The sequence below is a fragment of the Heterodontus francisci genome, chromosome 9 (genome assembly GCF_036365525.1).
Source record: "Heterodontus francisci isolate sHetFra1 chromosome 9, sHetFra1.hap1, whole genome shotgun sequence".
NCBI lineage: Eukaryota > Metazoa > Chordata > Chondrichthyes > Heterodontiformes > Heterodontidae > Heterodontus > Heterodontus francisci.
Window position 1 is genome coordinate 34512076 of NC_090379.1, and position 25291 is coordinate 34537366.

Consider the following 25291-nt stretch of genomic DNA (forward strand, 5'->3'; position numbering starts at 1 on the left):
CCTCAAGTGGTGGCATGCGCAATGTAACAAGATGTATTCAACACATCAGCATTTATCTTAAACCAAATAACATCTGATTCTGTGAATCAGCAAGTGAAATGCTGCACATTTCAACTGAAACTACACAAGATTCTATTTCAACCCCAAATTGGTAAGATGTATAATAGGGCTGATTTCAGCTGGAGTTGTGACCCTTCAGAGATTTAGAAAAGGGTATTTTTTTAGTTTGACTACCTATTAAAATTAATTACAGCTGGTAGTCCTGCCACTGCTGGTCCGCTTGTGTCTACTATGTAGAACGTTTGCAGTTTCCATGCCGCCTTGCCATAGTTGCATTGCATTGTTAGTGTGCCACTGCACGGGATGGGCGACCTGTTGTACGCAGATAACTTGGAAGCTGTCGGTTGTATCACTGATTTCCAACAACTCCGGTACATGTCTTTCAGGATCCAGACTGGTCGGACATTAGCGCCAGTGTCAATCTTGACCCTGAGTGTGTGTTTGCCCGCTTTCTTTGGGCACATGATGTTAATAGTGGTGAAAGCTTCCAGTTGTTTGACGTCATCAACACTATGTGTCAGATCACAATGTGGAACACCTTCTCCTCTTTTGCTGAGAATTGTTTCTCTCTGAGCCTTGTCTCAGGTCTGTTTCCCTGTGGACTTCGTGTACCAGCTTGCGTTTACACAGGTCTCTGGCACTCTCCTTGCTGCTGTTGCCCTGTTGCTGTGCCTGGCATCTGTTTGCTTGTGTCCTACTGTGACTTCTGGCTGCATCTTTGGAGACAGAATTTTTGCATAGGCAGGGCTAGTGTTCTTTTGCACCACACGCCTTACACAAGTCTTGAAATGCAAGAGAACTTTGCCTTGAGTGGAACCAACCACACTTACCACACAGCTTTCTTGCATTTTTCGACCTTGTTATGGTGCCGATACTGTTGGTTACAACTAGTGCTTGCAGGTGCTGTTGTCCAGCTACAATGGCTTCGTATTTCCTGTCACCTTCCAGCAGTGCATTAATGCTGTGACCTTTCTTTTTCCCCAAGAGGCCATTTTGAAACACTTCAATTGGTGTTGATATAATCACCAGCTCCATTATTCAGTCTGACAGCTCAGCTTCTGAAAAATTGCATTCCACGATCCCTTTAATACCACGGCATCTACTGACAAACTGGTCTATTGATTCCTGTGGCTGTTGCCTGTAGGACATCAATTCCAGCTGGTGAATTCTAAAATTTACTCTTGTTGGCCAGGGGCTGCAAGAAATACAGAATCAGTTACAAACTGCTGGGATTGTTTGACCTGTAGTAACCTGGAGCTCGGACATTGGCCTGTGCTGGTAAAAATCAGTTTGAACTAATTACTTTATGAGACAAGACAAAGGATCGATCACAGGAAAACAGCCTTATTTGGACACAGTGTGATACCGGGGTCTTTGGGCCTGGGCCAATTAGGAGAAGATGCGAACGAGGTGAGCAGGCTTAAACCAACCGGAAAGAGACAGCTCAGTTTTGGAGAGAATAATAATAGAGCTTTTTGGGCATAGAACCAGCGAAGACTCCGGAGATCAACCATCGTGGAAGTGGAAGACCCTGCGTGAGTAACGCGGCGACGACGTAAAAGAGAGAGAGAACAGAACGCCTGGCCAGCGTTAACTCTCCCTTTTTCGGGTATTATCCTTTGTTTTCTGTGACTAGGTCAGGGAAAGATCAGAGGAACCTAGTGGGTGTGCTTATGAATTCTAGCTAGTTTTGTTATTAACTGTATAACTCAGTTTGAGTTGCATGCTTTTGTCTAACTAAGTGTATAAGCCTTATTCTTACATTGTGCAACAACGTGAATAAAGTAAATTGATAGTTAAAGAAAGGACTGAGTTTCCTCCTCTTTGTACGAAGCCATTAACTGCAGCTGTGGATTAAGCTGGAGGGTGGCTCTCCTGTAACCCGATATCCCAAACACCCAGCCTGAGCCTGAATTAAGTGGACCTAGTCCCACGTGACGGCCAGGATCAAGTGGGTATAGGGAATAAAGGGGCAAGGGGGAGTTGACTCCGCGCCACGGTTTACACTCTTGATCGGAGCTGATCTTCTTTGCGGGACCTTTCTGTTCCTCTTCAAATAAGCCTGAGGTATTGATTCTGTGCAATTCCTCATTTCCAACTGCTATTATTATTTTTAGAGCTTACCTCTCTGGCTCTACTATCATTTGGTCAGTGAAGCATAACTGCATTCTCTGCTTGAAAGTTGGAACTCAAATAGGATATCCATGGTCTTCCATTTCATACTGGGAAATTTGGTGTCCATCTTTTTATTTATTTTATTTTATTTAGAGATACAGCACTGAAACAGGCTCTTCGGCCCACCGAGTCTGTGCCGACCATCAACCCATTTATACTAATCCTACACTAAGCCCATATTCCTACCACATCCCCACCTGTTCCTATATTCCCCTACCAGCTACCTATACTAGGGGCAATTTATAATGGCCAATTTACCTATCAACCTGCAAGTCTTTGGCTGTGGGAGGAAACCGGAGCACCCGGCAAAAACCCACGCAGACACAGGGAGAACTTGCAAACTCCACACAGGCAGTACCCAGAATTGAACCCGGGTCGCTGGAGCTGTGAGGCTGCGGTGCTAACCACTGCACCACTGTGCCACCCATTATTTTGCTTATCTGGCTTTAAGAACTTGCTCTATGATTCTGTACTGTTTCCTCTTTAAAAAAACTCTCTTGGCTGCTTTGATTGACAGGAGCAGGTGTTTAGGGGTGCTTGTCTGTTTTTCTAGCTTCCAGCACTCTAGTCTGTCGGTTTACACAGCTGTGCAATAGGCATTTCAAGTGCTCTTTTTCTCTGCTAGAGTTTGTTTATAAAGTCATTCAATAGGCAATTCTTCACACTTGAGTGGCTTTATGTTTTTTTAAACCTTTGTTTGAGTGAGTATAGGCCCTGCAGTGTTGGAGTGGTTTAATAGTTTCTTTTCGTAGCTTTAGCTGTGAGCTGTGCAAATGGAGGATTCCTACGCTTTTTCTCACGGATGCCTCCTATAATGGCGTCGACTTCGATCAGCCTTGGAGATAAGTCAGGTCTTCCCCATTTTTTTTATATGGAGCTTTTGCAAAAAAATTAATTCTTGAGGCACTTTAGGCACTACAGAGCTGCTTTTTTTAAAAACAGGATTGCTTGACCATCAGCACAATGACTCACCCAATTGACTTGCAGCTTGACATTCTGGGCTCTGTCTGCTACATCTTGACGTAAGTTCTTTATTTTTTACTGTTTGAGCCAGTATTTTGTTTTGAACTTTCTCTCTTCTGGCTGCAGGAAAGTCATTTTCAAAGCTGCTTCACCTGTGGTCTTCAACTTACTGACTTTTCTTCTCGCCACCATGAAATTTTTTTTTTATGTTGTTCTATGCAACATAAATGAGATGCATGGAGTCCAGTTGGCTGAAGATCTCAAATAGGTCAGTGCCCGCTGTCCCTTTAATAGTCACTGCTCACAGTCCCCTGAACATAGTCAGTGCCTGCATCCCCTTAAATACCAGTAGAGTGCTCGCAGTTCCTATAATACCCAAACAGTGCCCACGGTTCATTTAATACCCAGTGAGTGCCCACAGTCCCTTTAATACCTGGTCAGTGCCCGCGGTCCCTTTAATACCCGAGCTATGGGTTACAGGAAACAGCAACAACAAGCGTCCTCGATGTTTAATTCTCGAGCCCGCGTCGGCGCCACTTCCTCCGGAAATTAAGCGTGGATGCTTAGCCGGTCGAGGGGACACATGGTCAGTAAGGGGGAAGAGGGGGAGATAGACAGATAGACGGAGCCCTGAACTCGGCATCGCGGCTCCGGGATTCGCGGCCTTGCGCTTCCCCCGGGCGGTTGCATGGGAGTTTTTGGCAGTTTTCGTGAGGAGAAGTTGAGGGATGGGCTGGTGTTGGAATTGGAGGTGGGAGAGATTAAGGGAAGTGGTTATTTGGGTGGGGGCGTGCAGAGGGTCAAGGGGTAGGGGTGGGATTTGACGGACGGGGGTGGGGGGGGGTTGAGGGACAAGGGTGGAGGGGGGAGTTTGAGGGACAAGGGGGGAGGGGTGGAGGGGGGAGTTTGAGGGACAAGGGGGGAGGGGGGAGTTTGAGGGACAAGGGGGGAGGGGGGAGTTTGAGGGACAAGGGGGGAGGGGGGAGTTTGAGGGACAAGGGTGGAGGGGGGGAGTTTGAGGGACAAGGGGTGGAGGGGGGGTTTGAGGGACAAGGAGGTAGGTGGAGGGGGGGAGTTTGAGGGACAAGGGGGTAGGGGTGGAGGGGGGAGTTTGAGGGACAAGGGGGTAGGGGTGGAGGGGGGAGTTTGAGGGACAAGGGGGTAGGGGTGGAGGGGGGAGTTTGAGGGACAAGGGGGTAGGGGTGGAGGTTTGAGGGACAAGGGTGGAGGGGGGGAGTTTGAGGGACAAGGTTGGAGGGGGGGGAAGTTTGAGGGACAAGGGGGCGGGGGGGGTTTGAGGGACAAGGGGGCGGGGGGGGGTTTGAGGGACAAGGGGGTAGGGGTGGAGGGGGGGGAGTTTGAGGGACAAGGGTGGAGGGGGGGGAGTTTGAGGGACAAGGGTGGAGGGGGGGGGAGTTTGAGGGACAAGGGTGGAGGGGGGGGAGTTTGAGGGACAAGGGGGTAGGGGTGGGATTTGATGGACAAAGGGGTAGGGGTGGAGGGGTGGGAGTTTGAGGGACAAGGGGGTAGGGGGGGGAGTGGAGGGGGGGGAGTTTGAGGGACGGGGGGAGTTTGAGGGACAGGGGGGGAGTGGAGGGGGGGGAGTTTGAGGGACAAGGGGGGAGTTTGAGGGACAAGGGGGGAGTTTGAGGGACAAGGGGGGAGGGGGGGAGTTTGAGGGACAAGGGTGGAGGGGGGGAGTTTGAGGGACAAGGGTGGAGGGGGGGGGGAGTTTGAGGGACAAGGGTGGAGGGGGGAGTTTGAGGGACAAGGGGGTAGGGGTGGGATTTGATGGACAAGGGGGGAGGGGTGGAGGGGTGGGAGTTTGAGGGACAAGGGGGTAGGGGGGGGAGTTTGAGGGACGGGGGGGAGTTTGAGGGACGGGGGGGAGTTTGAGGGACAAGGGGGGAGGGGGGGGAGTTTGAGGGACAAGGGGGGAGGGGGGGAGTTTGAGGGACAAGGGGGGAGGGGGGGGAGTTTGAGGGACAAGGGGGGAGGGGGGGGAGTTTGAGGGACAAGGGGGGAGGGGGGGGAGTTTGAGGGACAAGGGGGGAGGGGGGGGAGTTTGAGGGACAAGGGGGGAGGGGGGGGAGTTTGAGGGACAAGGGGGGAGGGGGGGGAGTTTGAGGGACAAGGGGGGAGGGGGGGGAGTTTGAGGGACAAGGGGGGAGGGGGGGGAGTTTGAGGGACAAGGGGGGAGGGGGGGGAGGGGGGGAGTTTGAGGGACAAGGGGGGAGGGGGGGAGTTTGAGGGACAAGGGGGGAGGGGGAGGAGTTTGAGGGACAAGGGGGGAGGGGGAGGAGTTTGAGGGACAAGGGGGTAGGGGTGGGATTTGATGGACAAGGGGGGGAGGGGAGGGGGGAGTTTGAGGGACAAGGGTGGAGGGGGGGAGTTTGAGGGACAAGGGTGGAGGGGGGGGAGTTTGAGGGACAAGGGGGTAGGGGTGGAGGGGGGGGGAGTTTGAGGGACAAGGGGGCGGGGGGGAGTTTGAGGGACAAGGGGGTAGGGGTGGAGGGGGGGGAGTTTGAGGGACAAGGGGGGAGGGGGGTAGTTTGAGGGACAAGGGTGGAGGGGGGGGAGTTTGAGGGACAAGGGGGTAGGGGTGGAGGGGGGAGTTTGAGGGACAAGGGGGTAGGGGTGGGGGGGGGAGTTTGAGGGACAAGGGGGTAGGAGTGGAGGGGGGGTTTGAGGGACAAGGGGGTAGGTGGAAGGGGGGAGGTTGAGGGGGTAGGGGTGGAGGGGGGAGTTTGAGGGACAAGGGGGTAGGGGTGGAGGGGGGGGGAGTTTGAGGGACAAGGGTGGAGGGGGGGAGTTTGAGGGACAAGGGTGGAGGGGGGGAGAGGGGGGAGTTTGAGGGACAAGGGGGTAGGGGTGGAGAGGGGGGAGTTTGAGGGACAAGGGGGCGGGGGGGGAGTTTGAGGGACAAGGGGGTAGGGGTGGGATTTGATGGACAAGGGGGGAGGGGTGGGAGTTTGAGGGACAAGGGGGGAAATTGAGGGACAGGGGGGGAGTGGAGGGGGGGGGGAAATTGAGGGACAGGGGGGGAGTGGAGGGGGGGGGAGTTTGAGGGACAAGGGGGGAGGGGGTGAGTTTGAGGGACAAGGGTGGAGGGGGTGGAGTTTGAGGGACAAGGAGGCGGGGGGGAGATTGAGGGACAAGGGGGTAGGGGTGGAGGGGGGGGAGTTTGAGGGACAAGGGGGCGGGGGGGAGTTTGAGGGACAAGGGGGTAGGGGTGGAGGGGGGGAAGTTTGAGGGACAAGGGGGCAGGGGGGGAAGTTTGAGGGACAAGGGGGCGGGGGGGAGTTTGATGGACAAGGGGGAGGGGGGGAGTTTGAGGGACAAGGGGGAGGGGGGGGGGAGTTTGAGGGACAAGGGGGAGGGGGGGGAGTTTGAGGGACAAGGGGGTAGGGGTGGAGGGGGGGGAGTTTGAGGGACAAGGGGGTAGGGGTGGAGGGGGGGGAGTTTGAGGGGCAGGGGTGGAAGGGGGGATGAGTTTGAGGGGGCAGGGGTGGAGGGGGGGGAGTTTGAGGGACAAGGGGGCAGGGGTGGAGGGGGGGGAGTTTGAGGGACAAGGGGGCAGGGGTGGAGGGGGGGGGAGTTTGAGGGACAAGGGGGCAGGCGTGGAGGGGGGGGGAGTTTGAGGGACAAGGGTGGAGAGGGGGAGTTTGAGGGACAAGGGGGCAGGCGTGGAGGGGGGGGGGGAGTCTGAGGGACAAGGGTGGAGGGGGGGGAGTTTGAGGGACAAGGGGGTAGGGGTGGAGGGGGGGGGGGGGGAGTTTGAGGGACAAGGGTGGAGGGGGGGAGTTTGAGGGACAAGGGGGTAGGGGTGGAGGGGGGGGGGGAGTTTGAGGGGGAGGGGGGGGGAGTTTGAGGGACAAGGGTGGCGGGGGGGAGTTTGAGGGACAAGGGTGGCGGGGGGGGAGTTTGAGGGACAAGGGTGGCGGGGGGGGAGTTTGAGGGACAAGGGTGGCGGGGGGGGAGTTTGAGGGACAAGGGGGCGGGGGGGAGTTTGAGGGACAAGGGGGCGGGGGGGGTTTGAGGGACAAGGGGGTAGGGGTGGAGGGGGGGGTTTGAGGGACAAGGGGGTAGGGGTGGAGGGGGGGGTTTGAGGGACAAGGGGGTAGGGGTGGAGGGGGGGGGTTTGAGGGACAAGGGTGGAGGGGGGGGTTTGAGGGACAAGGGGGTAGGCGTGGAGGGGGGGGAGTTTGAGGGACAAGGGGGTAGGGGTGGAGGGGGGGTTTGAGGGACAAGGGGGTAGGGGTGATGGGGGGTTTGAGGGTAGGGGTGGAGGGGGGGTTTGAGGGACAAGGGTGGAGGGGGGGTTTGAGGGACAAGGGGGTAGGGGTGATGGGGGGTTTGAGGGTAGAGGTGGAGGGGGGGGTTTGAGGGACAAGGGGGTAGGGGTGGAGGGGGGGGTTTGAGGGACGAGGGGGGTGAGTTTGAGGGACAAGGGGGTGGAGGGGGGAGTTTGAGGGACAAGGGGGTAGGGGTGGAGGGGGGGGAGTTTGAGGGACAAGGGTGGAGGGGGGGAGTTTGAGGGACAAGGGTGGAGGGGGGGGGGGAGTTTGAGGGTGGAGGGGGGGGGAGTTTGAGGGTGGAGGGGGGGGAGTTTGAGGGACAAGGGGGTAGGGGTGATGGGGGGTTTGAGGGTAGGGGTGGAGGGGGGGGGTTTGAGGGACAAGGGGGTAGGGGTGGAGGGGGGGGAGTTTGAGAGACAAGGGGGTAGGGGTGGAGGGGGGAGTTTGAGGGACAAGGGGGTAGGGGTGGAGGGGGGGGTTTGAGTGACAAGGGTGGAGGGGGGGTTTGAGGGACAAGGGTGGAGGGGGGGGAGTTTGAGGGACAAGGGTGGAGGGGGGGGGGAGTTTGAGGGACAAGGGGGTAGGGGTGGAGAGGTGGGAGTTTGAGGGACAAGGGGGCGGGGGGGGAGTTTGAGGGACAAGGGGGTAGGGGGGTTTGGGACATGGGGGGGGTTTTGAGGGACTAGGGGTGGAGGGGGGGTTTGAGGGACAAGGGGGTAGGGGTGGAGGGGGGGGTTTGAGGGTAGGGGTGGAGGGGGGGGTTTGAGGGACAAGGGGGTAGGTGGAGGGGGGGAGTTTGAGGGACAAGGGTGGAGGGGGGAGTTTGAGGGACAAGGGTGGAGGGGGGGGGAGTTTGAGGGACAAGGAGGTGGGGGGGGGAGTTTGAGGGACAAGGGGGTAGGGGTGGAGGGGGGGGTTTGAGGGACAAGGGGTGGGGGGGGAATTTGAGGGACAAGGGGGTAGGGGTGGAGGGGGGGGAGTTTGAGGGACAAGGGTGGAGGGGGGTTTGGGACAAGGGGGGGGTGTTTGAGGGACAAGGGTGGAGGGGGGTTTGGGACAAGGGGGGGGTTTTGAGGGACAAGGGTGGAGGGGGGGTTTGAGAGACAAGGGTGGAGGGGGGGTTTGAGAGACAAGGGTGGAGGGGGGGGGTTTGAGGGACAAGGGGGTAGGGGTGGAGGGGGGGTTTGAGGGACAAGGGGTGGAGGGGGGGGTTTGAGGGACAAGGGGGTAGGGGTGGAGGGGGGTGTTTGAGGGACAAGGGGGTAGGGGTGATGGGGGGTTTGAGGGTAGGGGTGGGGGGGGGGCTTTGAGGGACAAGGGGGTAGGGGTGGAGGGGGGGGCTTTGAGGGACAAGGGGTGGGGGGGGTGTTTGAGGGACAGGGGGTTAGGGGTGGAGGGGGGGGGTTTGAGGGCCAAGGGTGGAGGGGGGGGGTTTGAGGGCCAAGGGGGTAGAGGTGGAGGGGGGTGTTTGAGGGACAAGCGGGTAGAGGTGGTGTCAGTGCTTAAGAGGGTGGGATGGGTTGGGGGGGGCGGTGGTGGGGCATTGGTCAGGATAGGTTTCAGGGTGTAGGGTGGTATCATTTTTCCAGAAGAAATTTGGAAGGAAAATATCTCTCTTGAACTGATGATCAGTGTAATCTGAATTGGGATGGCCCTTTGTACCAATGAGCTGCGATGTTACATTTTAGATCAGGATGTTTATTAGCTCCCTGATGGAGATTGAGTGAATTCGTTGTCTGACCTGGGACAGAATTCACAGATGTCAATTGGGTAAGGACACTACAACTAGCTTCTGTGTTTGAGTCAAAAAAAATTGACAGGGTTTCTGCACCTGATTGTCATCCAGTGGTGTGTACTCATTGTTAGTCTCATAAGAGACAGTCTCCGTTTTGATGGCCATTGCCTTCGCTATGAAACTTGTTCTGAAAGGTTCAGAGATGGAAATTTGAGCGACTGCTTCAGCTGCAGAATGCATTAAACTTGGAGTTGAGATTTTGGAGAACAGCACAAAAGAATAAATCTCTTCAGCACCAAATCAGGATGTACTTTGGCAATTTACTCATGTATGCTTATTTATTTGAACAGCTAACATTGTAGAGGGAGCCATTCACCCATGGAGGAGATTGAGCAGTGGTTTAATAACCTACGCATTGCAAAACGATCCACGCAGAAAGCTGAAGATTTAACCTACCTGCTGAATATTGATTGCCTAAAGGCACCCACAAGAAAAAGCGGTCAACTAGTTGCTGTTTCGTGTTCTAACTACTGTGTCCGGGTATACAATAAACAGACACTGACTCTAGTTCAACATTTCCAGGGCCACTCTGCTCCAATTAGTGGCATTAGGTTTGCACAAACCAATAGCCAATTGTTGTTCTCTGCATCATGTGATGGGACAGTGAAGTGTTGGGATGTGCGTTCATCCAGCACAGATGCAGTTCAGACTTATAAAGGCTACCCTAATAACACATTTATCAGCTTTGATATTAGCTGTAATGATTTGATTATCTGCGCTGGAACAGAAAAGGTTGATGAAGATGCTTTCATGGTTTTCTGGGATGCTCGAAGTGGGACAAACGTGGATAGTCCTGGAGGTCAGGAACCTCTCGGGGTTTATTCGGAGACCCACAACAATGACATCACCCAGGTATGTTTCCACCCCTCGAATCCCAACATGGTGGCATCAGGGTCAACTGATGGGTTGGTCAACATTTTTGACATCAGCCAAGAAACAGAAGATGATGCTCTTCTTGCAACTTGCAACTCTGATTCCTCAGTCAGTTTTGTTGGCTGGTCTGGTAAGGAGCAGGAGCAGGTTTTTTGCATGACCTATGATGAAGGTTTCTTTCTGTGGGACCTTGCCCACCTGCACAATGATGAGCCCATCACTCTCGTGAAAATGCAGGATGCCAGAGAAAGCTTGAAGCTTGACAGTGGCAACCTAGACTACCTGATTGGGGGTTTTTACCATAAAAAGGCTGAAAGATTGTTTGTATTAGGTGGCACCCATACTGGGAAGCTTCATTTTTTAAACTGTGACGTTGATGGCCTTGCCCACCTGTACACACTGCGCGACAGACACTCTGCTACAGTTCGTGCCTTTTACTGGGATTCTGAGGATAATTCTTTGCTGACATGTGGGGAAGATGCTCAGCTGTTTTTATGGAAAGAAAATGCCACAGAATTAACTACAGAAAAGAAGACATCAATGAAGCTTCCATCTGATGTGCATAGGAAAATGAGAGTTCACAGCAAAAATGCTTACAAAAGCAATAAGTAAGATATACAAGCAACTCCTCACACTTACCTACAGCTGAGTTCCATTGAGACTGGTTTCCGTTTTTCTAAGAGGATAATATATCTTCCTGTCTCTCAGGAATTCAGCCGTTCAACAGTTACTAATTGACTCCAGATTGCTTTTAAATAAAGTAGCTTTAATTGGGGAACCCTAGAAAGTGCAACATGAAAACATTCTAAAAGATGGAGCAAGAGATATCTGCTCAGAGCTGGAATTTCATTCAGATGATTCTTAGTTTTAGTTTAGTTAAGAGATACAGCACTGAAACAGGCCCTTCGGCCCACCGAGTCTGTGCCGACCACCAACCACCCATTTATACTAATCCTACACTAATTCCATATTCCTAACACATCCCCACCTGTCCCTATATTTCCATACCACCTACCTATACTAGGGGCAATTTATAATGGCCAATTTACCTATCAACCTGCAAGTCTTTGGCATGTGGGAGGAAACCCACGCAGACACAGGGAGAACTTGCAAACTCCACACAGGCAGTACCCAGAATTGAACCCGGGTCGCTGGAGCTGTGAGGCTGCGGTGCTAGCCACTGTGCCGCCCTAATTTTCTTATTTTAATTAAACAATCTTTAAAATCAGGAATTTAGTATCTTTGTAAAAACTGGCAAAATTTCTGCAAATATGGTCTATTGGGATTAAGTTCTCGAGTTGCATATAAATTAAAGGTATTGATTCTACAGTAATGAAAGATTCAAAGTGAATTGTTTGGTTGTAGAAGACATTGGTTTATTTTCTTTTGTAACTCATTTAAAACTGGACTGTTCGTTTTGTGTTGACACGGTCACTTTTTTCAAAATGGTCTCGTTATATAGATTTATCAAACGTCTCATGATATAGTGTGGGGCAGGACCCACATCACTGTAATCATAACTTCACTTTTTTAATGTTCTCTCATCATGTTGCTAATGAAAATTGTTCTGCACTGGAAGAGGTAAGATATGCTGCTGATAATTTTGAGTGCATGGGGCTAATTTTGACTTTGATAATGTTGATATCAACTGTTTTACACTATGTTCCTTTTCTGAGTTTTTATTTCCATTGTCTTCAATGCAAATCAGTATTAGTAGAGAAATGGTGTTGGGGAAGTTGATGGGATTGAAGGCCGATAAATCCCCAGGGCCTGATGGTATGCATCCCAGAGTAATTAAGGAAGTGACCCTAGAAATAGTGGATGCATTGGTGGTCATCTTCCAAGATTCTATAGACTCTGGAACAGTTCCTACAGATTGGAGGGTAGCAAATGTAACCCCACTATTTAAAAAGGGAGGTAGAAAGAAAACAGGGAATTATAGACCAGTCAGCCTGACGTGGGGAAAATTCTAGAGTCCATTATCAAAGATTTTGGAGAACAGTGATAGAATCGGGCAGAGTCAGTATGGATTTACGAAAGGGAAATCATACTTGATAAATCTATCAGAATTCTTCGAGGATGTAACTAGTAAAGTTGATGAGGGGGAGCCAGTGGGTGTGTTTTATTTGGACTTTCAGAAGGCTTTCGACAAAGTCCCATATAAGAGGTTAGCATGTAAAATTAAAGCGCATGGGATTGGGGGTAGTGTATTGCGATGGATAGAAAATTGGTTGGCGGACAGAAAACAAAGAAATAAATGGGTCTTTTTCCGAATGGCAGCAGTGACTAGTGGGGTACTGCAGGGATCGGTGCTAGGACTCCAGCTATTCACAATATACATTAATGATTTAGATGAGGGAACTAAATGTAATATCTTCAGATTTGCAGATGACACAAAACTGGGCAGGAGGGTGAGTCGTGCGGAGGATGCAGAGAGGCTTCAGGGTGATTTGGACAAGAGTGAGTGAGCAAATGCATGGCAGATGCAGTATAATGTGGATAAATGTGAGGTTATCCACTTTGGTAGCAAAAACAGAAAGGCAGATTATTATCTGAACGGCCATAAACTGAGAGAGGGGAATATGCAGCGAGATCTGGGTTTTCTCGTACACCAGTCGCTGAAGGTAAGCATGCAGGTGCAACAGGCGGTAAAAAAATCCTGGAACTCCCTTCCTAACAGCACTGTGGGTGTACCTACCCCACATGGACTGCAGCGATTCAAGAAGGGAGCTCATCACCTTCTCGAGGGCAATTAGGGATGGGCAATAAATGCTGGCCTGGCCAATGACGCCCACATCTCATGAATGAATATTTTTTTAAAAAGGCAAATGGTATGTTGGCCTTCATAGTGAGAGGATTAGAGTACAGGAGCAGGGATGCCTTGCTGCAATTATACAGGGCCTTGGTGAGGCCACACCTGGAATACTGTGTGCAGTTTTGGTCTCCTTATCTTGGGAAGGATGTTCTTGCTATAGAGGGAGTGTAGCGAAGGTTTACCAGACTGATTCCTCGGATGGCGGGACTGACATATGAGAAGTGATTGAGTCTGTTAGGACTATATTCGTTGGAGTTCATAAGAGTGAGGGGGGATCTCATAGAAACCTATAAAATTCTAACAGGACTTGACAGGGTAGATAGATGCAGGAAGGATGTTCCCGATGGTGGGGGAGTCCAGAACCAGGGGTCATAGTCTAAGGATGTGGGGTAAACCTTTCAGGATTGAGATGAGGAGAAATGTCCTCACCCGGAGAGTAGTGACTTGTGGAATTTGCTACCACAGAAAGCAGTTGAGGCCAAAACATTGTATGTTTTCAAGAAGGAGTTAGATATAGCTCTTGGGTCTAAAGGGATCAAAGGGTATGGGGAGAAAGCGGGGACGGGTTACTGAGTTGGATGATCAGCCATGATCATAATGAATGGCGGAGCAGGCTCGAAGGGCCAAATGGCCTACTCCTGCTCCTATTTTCCATGTTTCTATGTAACTTTCCTATGGGTCCTAGTTAAGCCTGTCTTTTTGCGGGTTATGTCGAACATTCCTTGTTCCAGTCCTACTCGGGCCCCCTCCCCCAACTCTATTTCCAGTACAATGATGACTGTATCGGTCCCGTTTCCTGCGCTCGCCTCAAACTTGAAAACTTCATTAACTTTGCTTCCAATTTCTACCCTTTTCACCTTCACAAGGTCCATCTCTGACACTTCCCTTCCCTTTCTTGACTTCTCTGTCTCCATTCCTGGCGTTAGGCTGTCACTAATCTACATTATAAGCCCACTGACTCCCACAGCTACCTCGACTACACTTCCTCACACCCTGCCTCCTTAAGAACTCCATTCCATTCTCCCAGTTTCTCTGTATCTGATGCATCTATTCTGATGATACAACCTTCCACAACAGTGCTTCTGATGTGTCTTCCTCAACTGAGGATCCCTTCTTCCCCACCCACTGTGGTTGACAGGGCCCTCGACTGTGTCTGACCCATTTCCTGCACTTCTGCCCTCACCCTTCCCCGTCCCTCCCAGAACCACGACAGGATTCCCCTATCCTCACTTTCCACCCCACCAGCCTTCACATCCAAAGTATCATCCTCCGCCATTTCCGCCACCTCCAGTGTGATCCACCAAACACATGTTCCCCTCCTATCCCCTGTCTGCATTCTGAAGGGATCGTTCCTTCCGCGGCACCCTGGTCCTCACTAACGTCACCTCTTCCCCTTTCCCTGCGATCACAGGAGGTGTAATACCTGCCCTTTTGCCTTGTCTCTCACCATCTAAGGTTCCAAATACTCCTTCCAAGTGATGTGGCCATTTACTTGTACTTCTTTCAATTTAGTATACTGTATTTGCTGCTCAAAATGTGGTCTCCTCTACATTGGGGAGACCAAACACATATTGGTTGAGCGCTTTGCAGGAACACCTGCACTCATCCATAAGCATGACCCCGAGCTTCCAGTTGCTTGCCATTTTAATTCACCACATTGCTCGCATGCCCACATTTCTGTCCTGGGCCTGGTGCAGTGTTCCACTGAAGCTCAGTGCAAGCTCGAGGAACAGCACCTCATCTTCCGATTAGGCACTCTACAGTCTTCTGGACTCAACATCGAGTTCAACAATTTCAGAGCCTTTATTTTATTTTAACTATGGGCCTATATTGTTTTTCAGGTTTTTGCTTTGGGACAGGGGCAGGAGTGGCGCAGTGGTTAGCACTGCAGCCTCACAGCTCCAGGGACCCGGGTTCAATTCTGGGTACTGCCTGTGCGGAGTTTGCAAGTTCTCCCTGTGACCGCGTGGGTTTTCGCCGGGTGCTCCAGTTTCCTCCCACCGCCAAAAACTTGCAGGTGATAGGTAATTGCAAATTGCCCCTGGTGTAAGGAATATGGGATTATCGAAGGTTTAGTATAAATGGGTGATTCTTGGTCGGCACAGACTCGGTGGGCCGAAGGGCCTGTTTCAGTGCTGTATCTGTAAATAAATAAAAATAAATTTTGCCATGAGCACTCTCTGGACTAATGCTTTGTTTTTTACCACAACTATTGGCACTCCCTTTTGCCTTTGTTCTGTGACATCTTTGTCATTTAAAATCTCCTGCCCTCTGCCTATCACACGCCTTACATTTTGTGCTTCTTTACCCCCCCCGATCCATTTCACTTGTTCAAAGCCTATTACATTTCTAACCTTTACTAGTTCTGATGAAAGGTCACAGACCTGAAATCTTAACTCTGTTTCTCTGCACAGATGCTGCCTGACCTGCTGAGTATTTCCAACACTTTGTTTTTATAACTTTCCTAATGTTCAGTACTCAAAAGTGCCCACTCCAGATGAGGTCTGCCCAAGGCTCTAAAACTATATCACTTCCTCACTTTTGAATTCCAGCCCCCTTGACATAAAGGCCAACACTCCATTAGGCACTAGCTTTAGTGCCTTGTAAATCCCTTTGCTTCTCCTGTCACGTCACCATTTGGAAAATAATCTGATTTCACTTTCTTGGCTCCAAAGTAACAGACACAGGTCTTCTCTTTCCACCCCCCCCCCCCTCCCCCCCACCCCACATATTGAACTCCATCTGCGTAGTTTTGCCCATTCACTGGGCGGATTTAAATCTGGCCTATGGGAGTGGATAGTGAGGGGGGGGGTGGGGGAGAGAAGGCGGGGGTGGGGTGCCTCACTCCATTCAATTAGGGGCGAGGAAGGTAGTGGATGGTCTTCCTGTCCAGAGGCCAATTGAAGAGCTTAAGTAGCCACTTAAGGGCCTCTTCCCACTGTTGCTGGTATTCTACCAGCAGCTTTCGGTGGGGCGGGATCCTCTGCCATGTGAGGATACCACTCAGTAAACGCTGGCAGCCTCTCTCCGGGCTTAGAGTGGGGTGGGGACGCTCCTGATCGGACACCCTCCCCCTTTCCTCTTGCCCATGATATCCTCGTCGTGGCCAGCCCGACCCGACTTACTTGAGGACTGCTCAATCTTGCTGGTAGTGCCAGGGTGCAGTCCCAGCAATGGGCACCGCTCCCAGTGATGCTGCTGGCCCTCTGATCGGCCGGCAGCTCTTGGGGGCTGGATCTTCTCCCTTAAAGGGATGGAAGCTTTGGTAGACAATTAGTTGCATGATGGGTACAGAATCACATCAGTGCTCCTGGAAACGGCCATGGCAAGGTTTCCCCTGGCTTTCTGGGCTGCCGTTGGGGGTCACTGCCACTGGCATTAAATTCAGCCCACTCAGTCTGTCTATCCCCTCTGTAACTTTCCACTCCTATCCACATAACTTACTGTGCTTCCTAACCCAACCCAGCTATTTGCATGTTACAGCAAGAGACTACTCCATTTCAAGAGTTGCCTTAGAGTTGCAGAACAATGGACTGTTATAAATGGTCTTGTGCTGTATAGTATATTGTCTGTATCTTTGCTTCTGTAAATCATTGAATTTTTCTCCAAAGTTTAACTTAGACAAATGGATACAGTAGCCTAGTGGCTATGGTAATACACGAATAACTCAACGATATTTGATTCAAATCCTACCCCGGTAAAGTGTGAAATTGAATAAAATAATATCTAATAAGTTCTAGTGCTAATAAGCACTAGAAAATGACCATTCAAGCTACATGAGTGTTAAAAGCCTAAACTGATTTGCTAATGTCCTTCAGGGAAGATAACCTGCCACCCCTACCTGGTCTGGCCTACATGTGACTCCTGTTCCATACTATGGTTGACTCATTGTCCTTAGTGCAATAAATACTACCTTGCCAGTATTACCCACATCTTAAACAAAAGGTGTTGGCCCACATCTTAAACAAAAGGTGTTGGCATATTCTGATTTTGTGGTTAATTATTGGACCTAGACTATACTGACTCAGTTCAACAGAAAGTAAATGTTGCATGTTTCAGCTTAGCAGAACCACATTCTGCTTGCCAAATCCTAGGCTGAGGAACAAGTGTTGTAAAGGCAGAACTATATTACCGAATCAGTTGGGTTTCATCCTAAACGTGTTATGGAATCAAGCAGCTGAGAAGGTGACCATTTGGCCCATCGTGTCTATGCCAGCTCTTTGAAAAATCCATCTACTTAGTCCCATACCCTTGCTCTTTCCCTGTACCCTGGAATTTTTTCCCCTTCAATATTATGCTGAAGCTGTTCAGTTCTCTTGTCAAGCCACACTTAAAGTGCTGTATTCCTTTCTGGTTACCAAGTTGCAAGGAAAATATCTAAGCCTTGAAAGAAGCACAGGACAACAAGGCAGGTCCCTGGTTTCAGAGGACTGAGTTATGAGGAAATGTTAGAAAAATGCAGTCTTCACCCGTGAAAAAAGTTGAATGACTGTTAGTTACTGGGCCCCAAAATGCACACCAAATTGGCTTAGTGATTAAGGTAGGTGAGAGCACGTGGGGCAGAAAATAGGACGGGACCGAGTTCTGGTAAGTCCCCACCCCATTTGCCATATGCTGGTAGTGGGGATGGATGTTTCTTGCATCTGTCCTATTGAATCCCAGTGTCACAGATGGGACTGGTAAGATGATATCATCCACCAGTTCTGTCTCCATTGTCCTCCAAGTGATGTATGCCTGCATGAAGCAGGTGGACACAATACGCCAGGACTTCATTGCTGGAAGTGGGGCCTGCAATATTTTGAAAAGTCAACTGCACTATAGCAACCAATCATTTTAGAAATGGAATGCTTTTTGTTTTAAATCTGTCAGCGATCATCGCCACTCCAATTTGATAGGGCCCATCAGTCAGGGTTTGAAATGGAAGAAGAATGTAAAGAAATATGTAGAGTAAATGAAGGAATCAGCTGTGAAATAGACAGAAGCAAGAGATAAAAGGTGAATTTAATGTATATTAGATTTAAAAGGTTCAGCACAAGTGTACTCAAAGGAAAGTGCAAACCTTATGTTCATTAATGCCAAGAATATGTAGAGGAAGCTGGTTGGACTGTTTCAGAAATGATATCTTGTATAAATAACATTCCTCAGAAATTTTGGATTGTGTTAGGCAGAGGACATAACTAGTTTTACATGATGCATTGAAGGAAATGAGATAGATAGGCCAAATGGCCTTTTTATAGCTCAGTCATGAAACAAATTTAATTATTTCTGTACTTTTCTTGTTCTCGTGTCCGTCTATAAAAGAAAGCATCTGCTTTTATAAAGCACCTTTCACAATCTCAGGGCAACCCCCACAGTATTTCAGTCAGTGAAGTACTTTTAAATGTAGGTAAACAGAATTTGCACAAAGCAAGGTTGTACAAACAGCATTGAGATATGACCAAACAATCTGTTTTTAGTGATGTTGAGGTCAGATAATGGGTGGGCCCCTGACCAGGATTCCTGCCTGTGTAGGCAGGCACCTTTCAGGAAGCGTGTGGGATTGGGTGGGGAGGAAAATTGTTGCCGCAGCTTTTGGCTGTAGGTAGCAGATGGTAGTGGCCTGTGAAGAAATTGACTTTTTTTAATTAAAGCATAGGGAGTGTAATTGATGACTACAATTTATTGCATTCCCTTAGGACCATTAAAATTTAAATCCCCGCACTTCCTAGCCATAGCAATGCAGTATAGCAGGAAACCATGTCATTCAGATTATTGTGATGCACCTGATGGGAAATACATTGCATAACCTCTTCCTGCCACTGGCATATTATCATAACATGTCCACCCATATTTGGGCAAACTTATTGGGAACCCACAGTCACTTTTTTTGGCAAATAATGCCAGAAGTGGGTGGCTACTTTCTCCTTCCCACCTGCTGAGTTACCCTGGGGAGCTGGGTCAGCTCCAGAAGAAAATCTGCCTCAACACGTTCTATGCAGAACTGATATAAAGAAACAGATGCAAGTGCAAAAACAGACCAAGGTTAAGCTTTCTTTGTCGGTTTTCCTTGGCCTTCCCTCATATCCAGTACCAGAATGAAAGGAATCCACTTTAATAATCATTATGATGTACATTTCTCTCATCTACTTTGAAAAATCAGCACTATGTCGTACATTGGAAGAGAGCTAGCAGTGACTCACTTGAAACCAAGAGTCCTGTTTTGATAAAATTAGATCCTTATGTGGCTCGGTGTCAAATGTTGCTTTATAATGCTCCTGTGAAGTGCCTTGGAACATTTTTATTATGTTAAAGGTACTATTATTACAACCAAGGTGGGACGAGTGAACTGTTTTTTCTAGTTCCACTTCTCCACAGGTCACAACATATATTTAAATGTTTACCTGGTTACTGATATGGTCAATCATAGACCTTACTCTTTATCCCAAAATAAAATACACCAACCAGGTTTCTTTAATAAACAACAAAATTATCAGTTTATTATAAAACTAGACTTATCTAGTAACGAAGCAAAGCATCAACACACACAGATTGAAATGTGAAAGTTCCCTTTTTACCTTAGCTCCTCACACACACACACATAACTGAAAAAATAGAAATATTCTCTTTAGATCTCTGTTACAAAGAAAAGGCCAGAAAGAATACTTTGGCCAAATACTTGCTAATTCTTGAAGAAAAAAAAAAGATATGGAAAGATGTCAGTTGTCCCTTTTTGGTTTGGCGCCCCAAATCCGCATAGACTGCTGTCACTAGGATCTTTCTAGAGCAGTTCTTTTCAGGTGATGTTGAAGATTAGTTTGGCAGGCTTTCCTGGCGAAATGTGGCATCTGGTTTCTGGCAGGCTTTCCAGGAGAAATGCAGCATCAGTTTCTCTTCCTTACACTTGATTCTCAGGAAGTTCTCAAAGAGATGGAAGAGGGTGAGCTGATGGTGACTGCTCTCTTGGCTGTTTAATTCCAACTGCCTTCAAAACAGTTCACACCCAACACACTGTCCAAAGTATAAATCTTGACCTGCCACTTCTCGGTAAACATCTTCCCCCAAGTCAAAAAGCCCCTTCTGGGTATTTATCTGAAGTCAGGTGATTTCCGGTGAAGGTTATTTACAAACCAAGCTCAAAAGATCTTCTGATGACCCCAATGAAAAAAATCCATGGAATCCTTTTCAGTTTTCCCAAATAAAACAATGTCCATAATTCTAAAATACATGAGTTCTTAAAAAAAAACGTTAAAAATATAGAACTGTCATAATGCTATATAAATATAAGTTGTTAGATAACTGATGACCCGTTTTAAAAAAAAAAAAAAAATTGCGAAAACAGGAGTTTTCAAATGTGCAATGTCTAAAACTTGTGATTTTTATACTGGGCCATTATTTTTGAAGAATTAGCCCTGTCTCTATATCAGGCTCTCCTACTCAGCTTGGATTAATCTGCTATATTAATGTGATGGGGAGGTCTTTCCTCAAATCAAATGGTCAAACTGAATATTAATACAATTGAAACAGAAAATGCTGGAAATGCAGCAGTGGATCAGCCAGTAGTAAAAAGAAAAGATGGGTTAACTGTTCAAGATTTATAACCTCCTACAGAACTGAAGACTAAAGCTGGGCGGCACAGTGGCGCAGTGGTTAGCACTGCAGCCTCACAGCTCCAGGGACCCGAGTTCGATTCTGGGTACTGCCTGTGTGGAGTTTGCAAGTTCTCCCTGTGTCTGCGTGGGTTTTCTCCGGGTGCTCCGGTTTCCTCCCACAAGCCAAAAGACTTGCAGGTTGGTAGGTAAATTGGCCATTATAAATTGTCACTAGTATAGGTAGGTGGTAGGGAAATATAGGGAGAGGTGGGGATGTTTGGTAGGAATATGGGATTAGTGTAGGATTAGTATAAATGGGTGGTTGATGGTCGGCACAGACTCGGTGGGCCGAAGGGCCTGTTTCAGTGCTGTATCTCTAATCTAATCTAATCTAAAAAGCAAGCAGGTTAGTTAAGTTGGGAAAAGTAGAGAGAAGGGTGAGGGAGAGAATCAAATGCATAGCCACAAATAGGGAATAGGGATAACATTTTGAACAGGATGAAAGAGGCAAATGAAGATCATAAAAAGGGAAAGATGGCAACTTTAAGGCTGGCGTTGCTAAAAGAAGCGGCAGTAAAGCAAACGATACAAACAAAAAGGAAAAACAGACTGCAAACGCTGGATATCTAAAATTAAATGACAATGCTGGAAATGCTTGTCAGCCAGCAGTGCTAATCTTGTTTGTAGCCACTAGATGGTACTAACAGTTCTGACTACATTCTTAGTTCCTCACCAAGTTGAGTGAGGTTTTGGAGAACATCTGGTGACTTGATAACTGCAGCAGGTTTACATTTTGAGTCAATGTATTGGTTGTATTAATCCACACCTCTGGTGCTTTATTTTTACACATTTACTTCTGTCTTATAGTATCCTGTAATTTGCTGAAAACAACTGTCAGAAAGCCTGTAGTAACAGTAAATACCTCCCTGCCAAGTCTTTCAGCAGCACAATTGAGACACTGCAATCAGATCTGAAAATTGCAAGGAACCCACGAACTTAAGTGAAAATGCAAGCTATCTAAAAATTCAATACTTAGTATCACTGCTTCATAAAATATTATGAACCAAGGGGCACCGAGACAAATTGTGGTGGTGCTGCCGCTCCTTTGGCAGAGATCAGCTCAGCCACATACTGGATAAGGTTGCTGAGTTAATAGGGTGAGCCTTAAACTTCAAAATCATCAAATTAGATCTTGCATAAAATATTTTAGATCAAGCATAAATGCTTTAGATGGAAGTTTCACATCAGCAGAAAACTGAGGTCAATTAATTGCTCACTGGATAAACTCGCTGAGCCGTCAGTCAACTTGAGAACCATTTGCAGTAGGTAAACATTTTGAGCTGTTAAACCAGAATTAATCATCCGGGGATTGAGGGCATATAACACAGGTATAGTACAGGCAGTATTGCCATGGTACCAATCAGTGTCTGATACTTTGGAGGTACAGCCCTCATTTATCTGCCCTTTCAATTCAGGTACAGTAATTTTCTTAATCAAAATAAATTCATTGGAGATGGGCAGTGTTCTGTTTCAGCCAATTATTATGGAGATTTTGTTTTTAATCGAGCGCAAAGTTAATCATTCTCAACAACACTATCGTTATTATTGATGTTGAGGTTTGGGAGGAATTGTTGGCTCTGACATGATCTTGAACGAGGCAGATAGCCTGCAGTGAGACACTGGCATAGAGAAATTAGATTTTTTTTCTACTTTATCATTTTCTGGTGTCTACAGATGCCTCATTCCCATTTATTTTATAACAAGGTAGCAGGAGTAGACACAATCTCATTAAAAATTTCAGATAGATTACCACAGTCAACAGATGTAAGAAAATTATCATTAAAATATTTTATTTTTAATCATGTGAGAATTTTTTTTTAACAGCAAGCAAAGAACTTTGCTAGGAACAGCTGTGTAAGCCTATTAAAGTTACAGGTTAGATGCACCAGAAATTGGGCATTTTTCATTTTTTTTTTAAGAAGGTGTCTCAAGATACTGCACATATTCAAGCTGATCTTTTTCACCCAAGAGTTTTATAGCTACAAAACAAAATGTCACCTCGAAAGGAGGACGTGTTCTGAGTTATTCCTGCCCCATCTGTTTCTTGGGGTGGGAAGGGAGGACTTCAGATTAAATAATATTTCCTCTTTCCTAGAGTATATGTAGTATTTTGCTTTTGATTTAAAAGCTGTTTAAGGTGAAAACTCCTCCCCTAGTATTGGCTGTATTTGTCCTTAGATGGATGATCATCTCTGAGTGAAGTTTCATTTAATGTCATTTCTATTAGACTCAAGGGCCCTAAATTTCCAGGATCACAATTACTCAAATTATGCAATATTTACAGCAGTTTCTGTGCTGTTCCTACTGTTGGAAATTTAAGCTGAAATTTCCTGTGGAGCTCATTTTCCTAGCATGGGTTGTAAAAACCTGAAACAAACACCACCAATTGTTTCTCATTTATGTTACCACTGTTGATGCTTTTTTTAAATGGTGAATTCTCCATAAAACCTAAAGACATTTTGTATTGTATTGCTTAGTGGAGATTTTCTTTCTTGTAAAATTTGGACACTTGCCTGTGTGGAGTATGAATCAGAACACAGTAGCAGTGCACACAAGCAGTGGGCTGGCAAGAACCACCAAAACTTGCATAATGTGTGGATGGAAGTGTGAATTGTAGTTAAATTTGGGTTTGAAGTCACTACTTCCCATTTGAGATCCCTGACATTTTATCACCAGGCATAATGGAGAGGAACCTATTTCCATTTTAGCCTCATTTCCATATGCAACTGAAAAGGCAGTGACTCCATCACTACACATAGTGACAAACATTAATTTGCACACCTTCACCATTTGGGAAGCATCTAGCAATAATGTTTGAATTATTCAGTTACCTTAAGGGTAACATCCTCAAACAGATTTTTTTTCCACTTTTGAGTAATTGGCTGAAAAATTTCTCAGAGCTACTCCAGCTTTGCTGGCATTATTTCACCGGAACTGCAGCAACAAGTTGCTTTGCATATGCAAATGAAGATTCCACCACACTTCTGCTGAAGTAATGCCAACAGAGTGGGATCAGCTCTGAGGAGCTTCCTGGCCATTGTGTTGCTGTGCCAGTGATGTCAGTGCCAATACTTTCTGTAATGGTGCCCTTAGAGTGTCTTATCTCTGCTGTTCCTTTACCTCTTGCATTGTAGTACAGAACAGGGAACAGGGGTAAGCCCAGTGGGAAAGTCACCCTATTTGCTTAGCCCTTCTGCCTGCATGGGAAGGAGAGGTCGTTGAAAAGTTTAGGTGCACTGAGACTAAATGCAGGTCACAGTAAGAAAATGTGGGGGAGAAAAAGCTTGGAATCCCACTCCAGAAATCTTAATTACACCAAACTCCAGATGACTTTGGTTCGGGTTGTGCTACAGGCTATCCTGCCTTGGAACTATATTGTTGTTCCTTCGCTGGCGGTGGGTCAAAAACCTGGATAAAAGCAAAATACTGCGGATGCTGGAAATCTGAAATAAAAACAGAAAGTACAGGAAATACTCAGCAGGTCTGGCAGCATCTGTAGTGAGAGGAGCAGAGTTAACATTTACAGGTCTGTGACCGTTCATCCGAACTCAAAAACCTGAAACTCCTTTCCTAACAGTACTGTCAGTATACATACAGCGGGTTCAAGAAGATGGCTCACCACCATTTTCTCAAGGGCAATAAATGCTGGCCTTTCCAGTAATACATCTCATGAATGAATAAAAAAGAATTCCTTCTGGATGTAGATCTATGTCAGCAAATCCAGGAAACTCACGCAACTGGTCTTTTGTATAAGGGTGGGGCGATGTAAATGAGCAGCGGAGGTTTCAGCAGACGGAAGAAATGCACATTGAGGAAATTCGCACATACAGCTGTTTAGTGTGAAACTGGCATAAATCAGTTACAAATGCTTAAACTTTCCAGGAAATTCAGGGCCAAGGTGGGGCGGGGGAGAGCAGTGCTTTGATTCCACCACCTCCTCGCACCGGAGCGGGCCACAGCCATGGTCACAGATCTTCCTGTGGTGGGGTTTTCCCTCCACGTTGATGAACTGGCAGCTTGGCTGGTGGTGAGAAGGGCCCTCCCCGTCAGATCCTTCATGCACGCTCGAAGTCTCGCCCCCTCCGTGCAATGCCCCCGCGGTGGCTGTGGTGGGGAAGAGACGGTTGCCCATCTCCTCCTGGAATGTGTCTTTGCAAAGCAGGTGTGGAAAGAGATGCAGTGGTTTTTGTCGAGGTTCATCCCAAGCAGCTCTGTAACACAGGAGTCTGTGCTCTACCGGCTGTTCCCAGGAACGCACACCAAGACAAACATCAACTGCTGCTGGAGGACTATCAATTCGGTGAAAGACGCCCTTTGGTCTGCCCGAAACTTGCTGGTCTTCCAGCGCAAAGAGTTGTCCACCGCCGAATGTTGCAGACTGGCACATTCCAAGGTCCAGGACTACGTGCTGAGGGACGCATTAAAGCTTGGGGTAGCCGCAGCAAAGGCTCAATGGGGAAAGACCACAGTGTAAGGTCCCCCCACCAAGCTGAACTGAGGGGCTGGATCCATGGGAAACCCCTCGAACTGTATCGGGAAAATTTTGTGTGCTGTAAATGTAAAAATGTATATGGCATAACAATGAAATGGAAGGGTTGTGAGGCAACTCATGATTGTATAGAAGGAAACTGATCACCTTTGCACTTTGTATTTTTCTGACTTGATGCTGTTTTAAACTGTTTGG

At 48.0% G+C, this 25291-nt stretch overlaps 1 protein-coding gene across 3 annotated transcripts; it reads left to right on the top strand.

The window, feature by feature from the left end:
* Window positions 1–1569: 1569 nt before the first annotated feature.
* wdr89 (WD repeat domain 89) lies at window positions 1570–25291 on the top strand. Of its 3 annotated transcripts, none has more exons than XM_068038771.1 (2): window positions 1570–1595; window positions 9582–25291. In XM_068038771.1, the coding sequence occupies exon 2, from the start codon at window positions 9610–9612 to the stop codon at window positions 10774–10776; it is 1167 nt and encodes a 388-aa protein (XP_067894872.1). In that variant the 5' UTR covers window positions 1570–1595; window positions 9582–9609; the 3' UTR covers window positions 10777–25291. The 3 variants fall into 3 exon arrangements, with proteins under 3 accessions (XP_067894872.1, XP_067894870.1, XP_067894871.1); XM_068038769.1 differs by lacking the exon at window positions 1570–1595 and adding an exon at window positions 3575–3784; XM_068038770.1 differs by lacking the exon at window positions 1570–1595 and adding an exon at window positions 9107–9266.

What these genes read in the sequence shown, in the direction of transcription:
- wdr89 (XM_068038771.1), top strand. Translation starts at nt 9,610, where the DNA reads ATGGAGGAGATTGAGCAGTGGTTTAATAACCTACGCATTGCAAAACGA.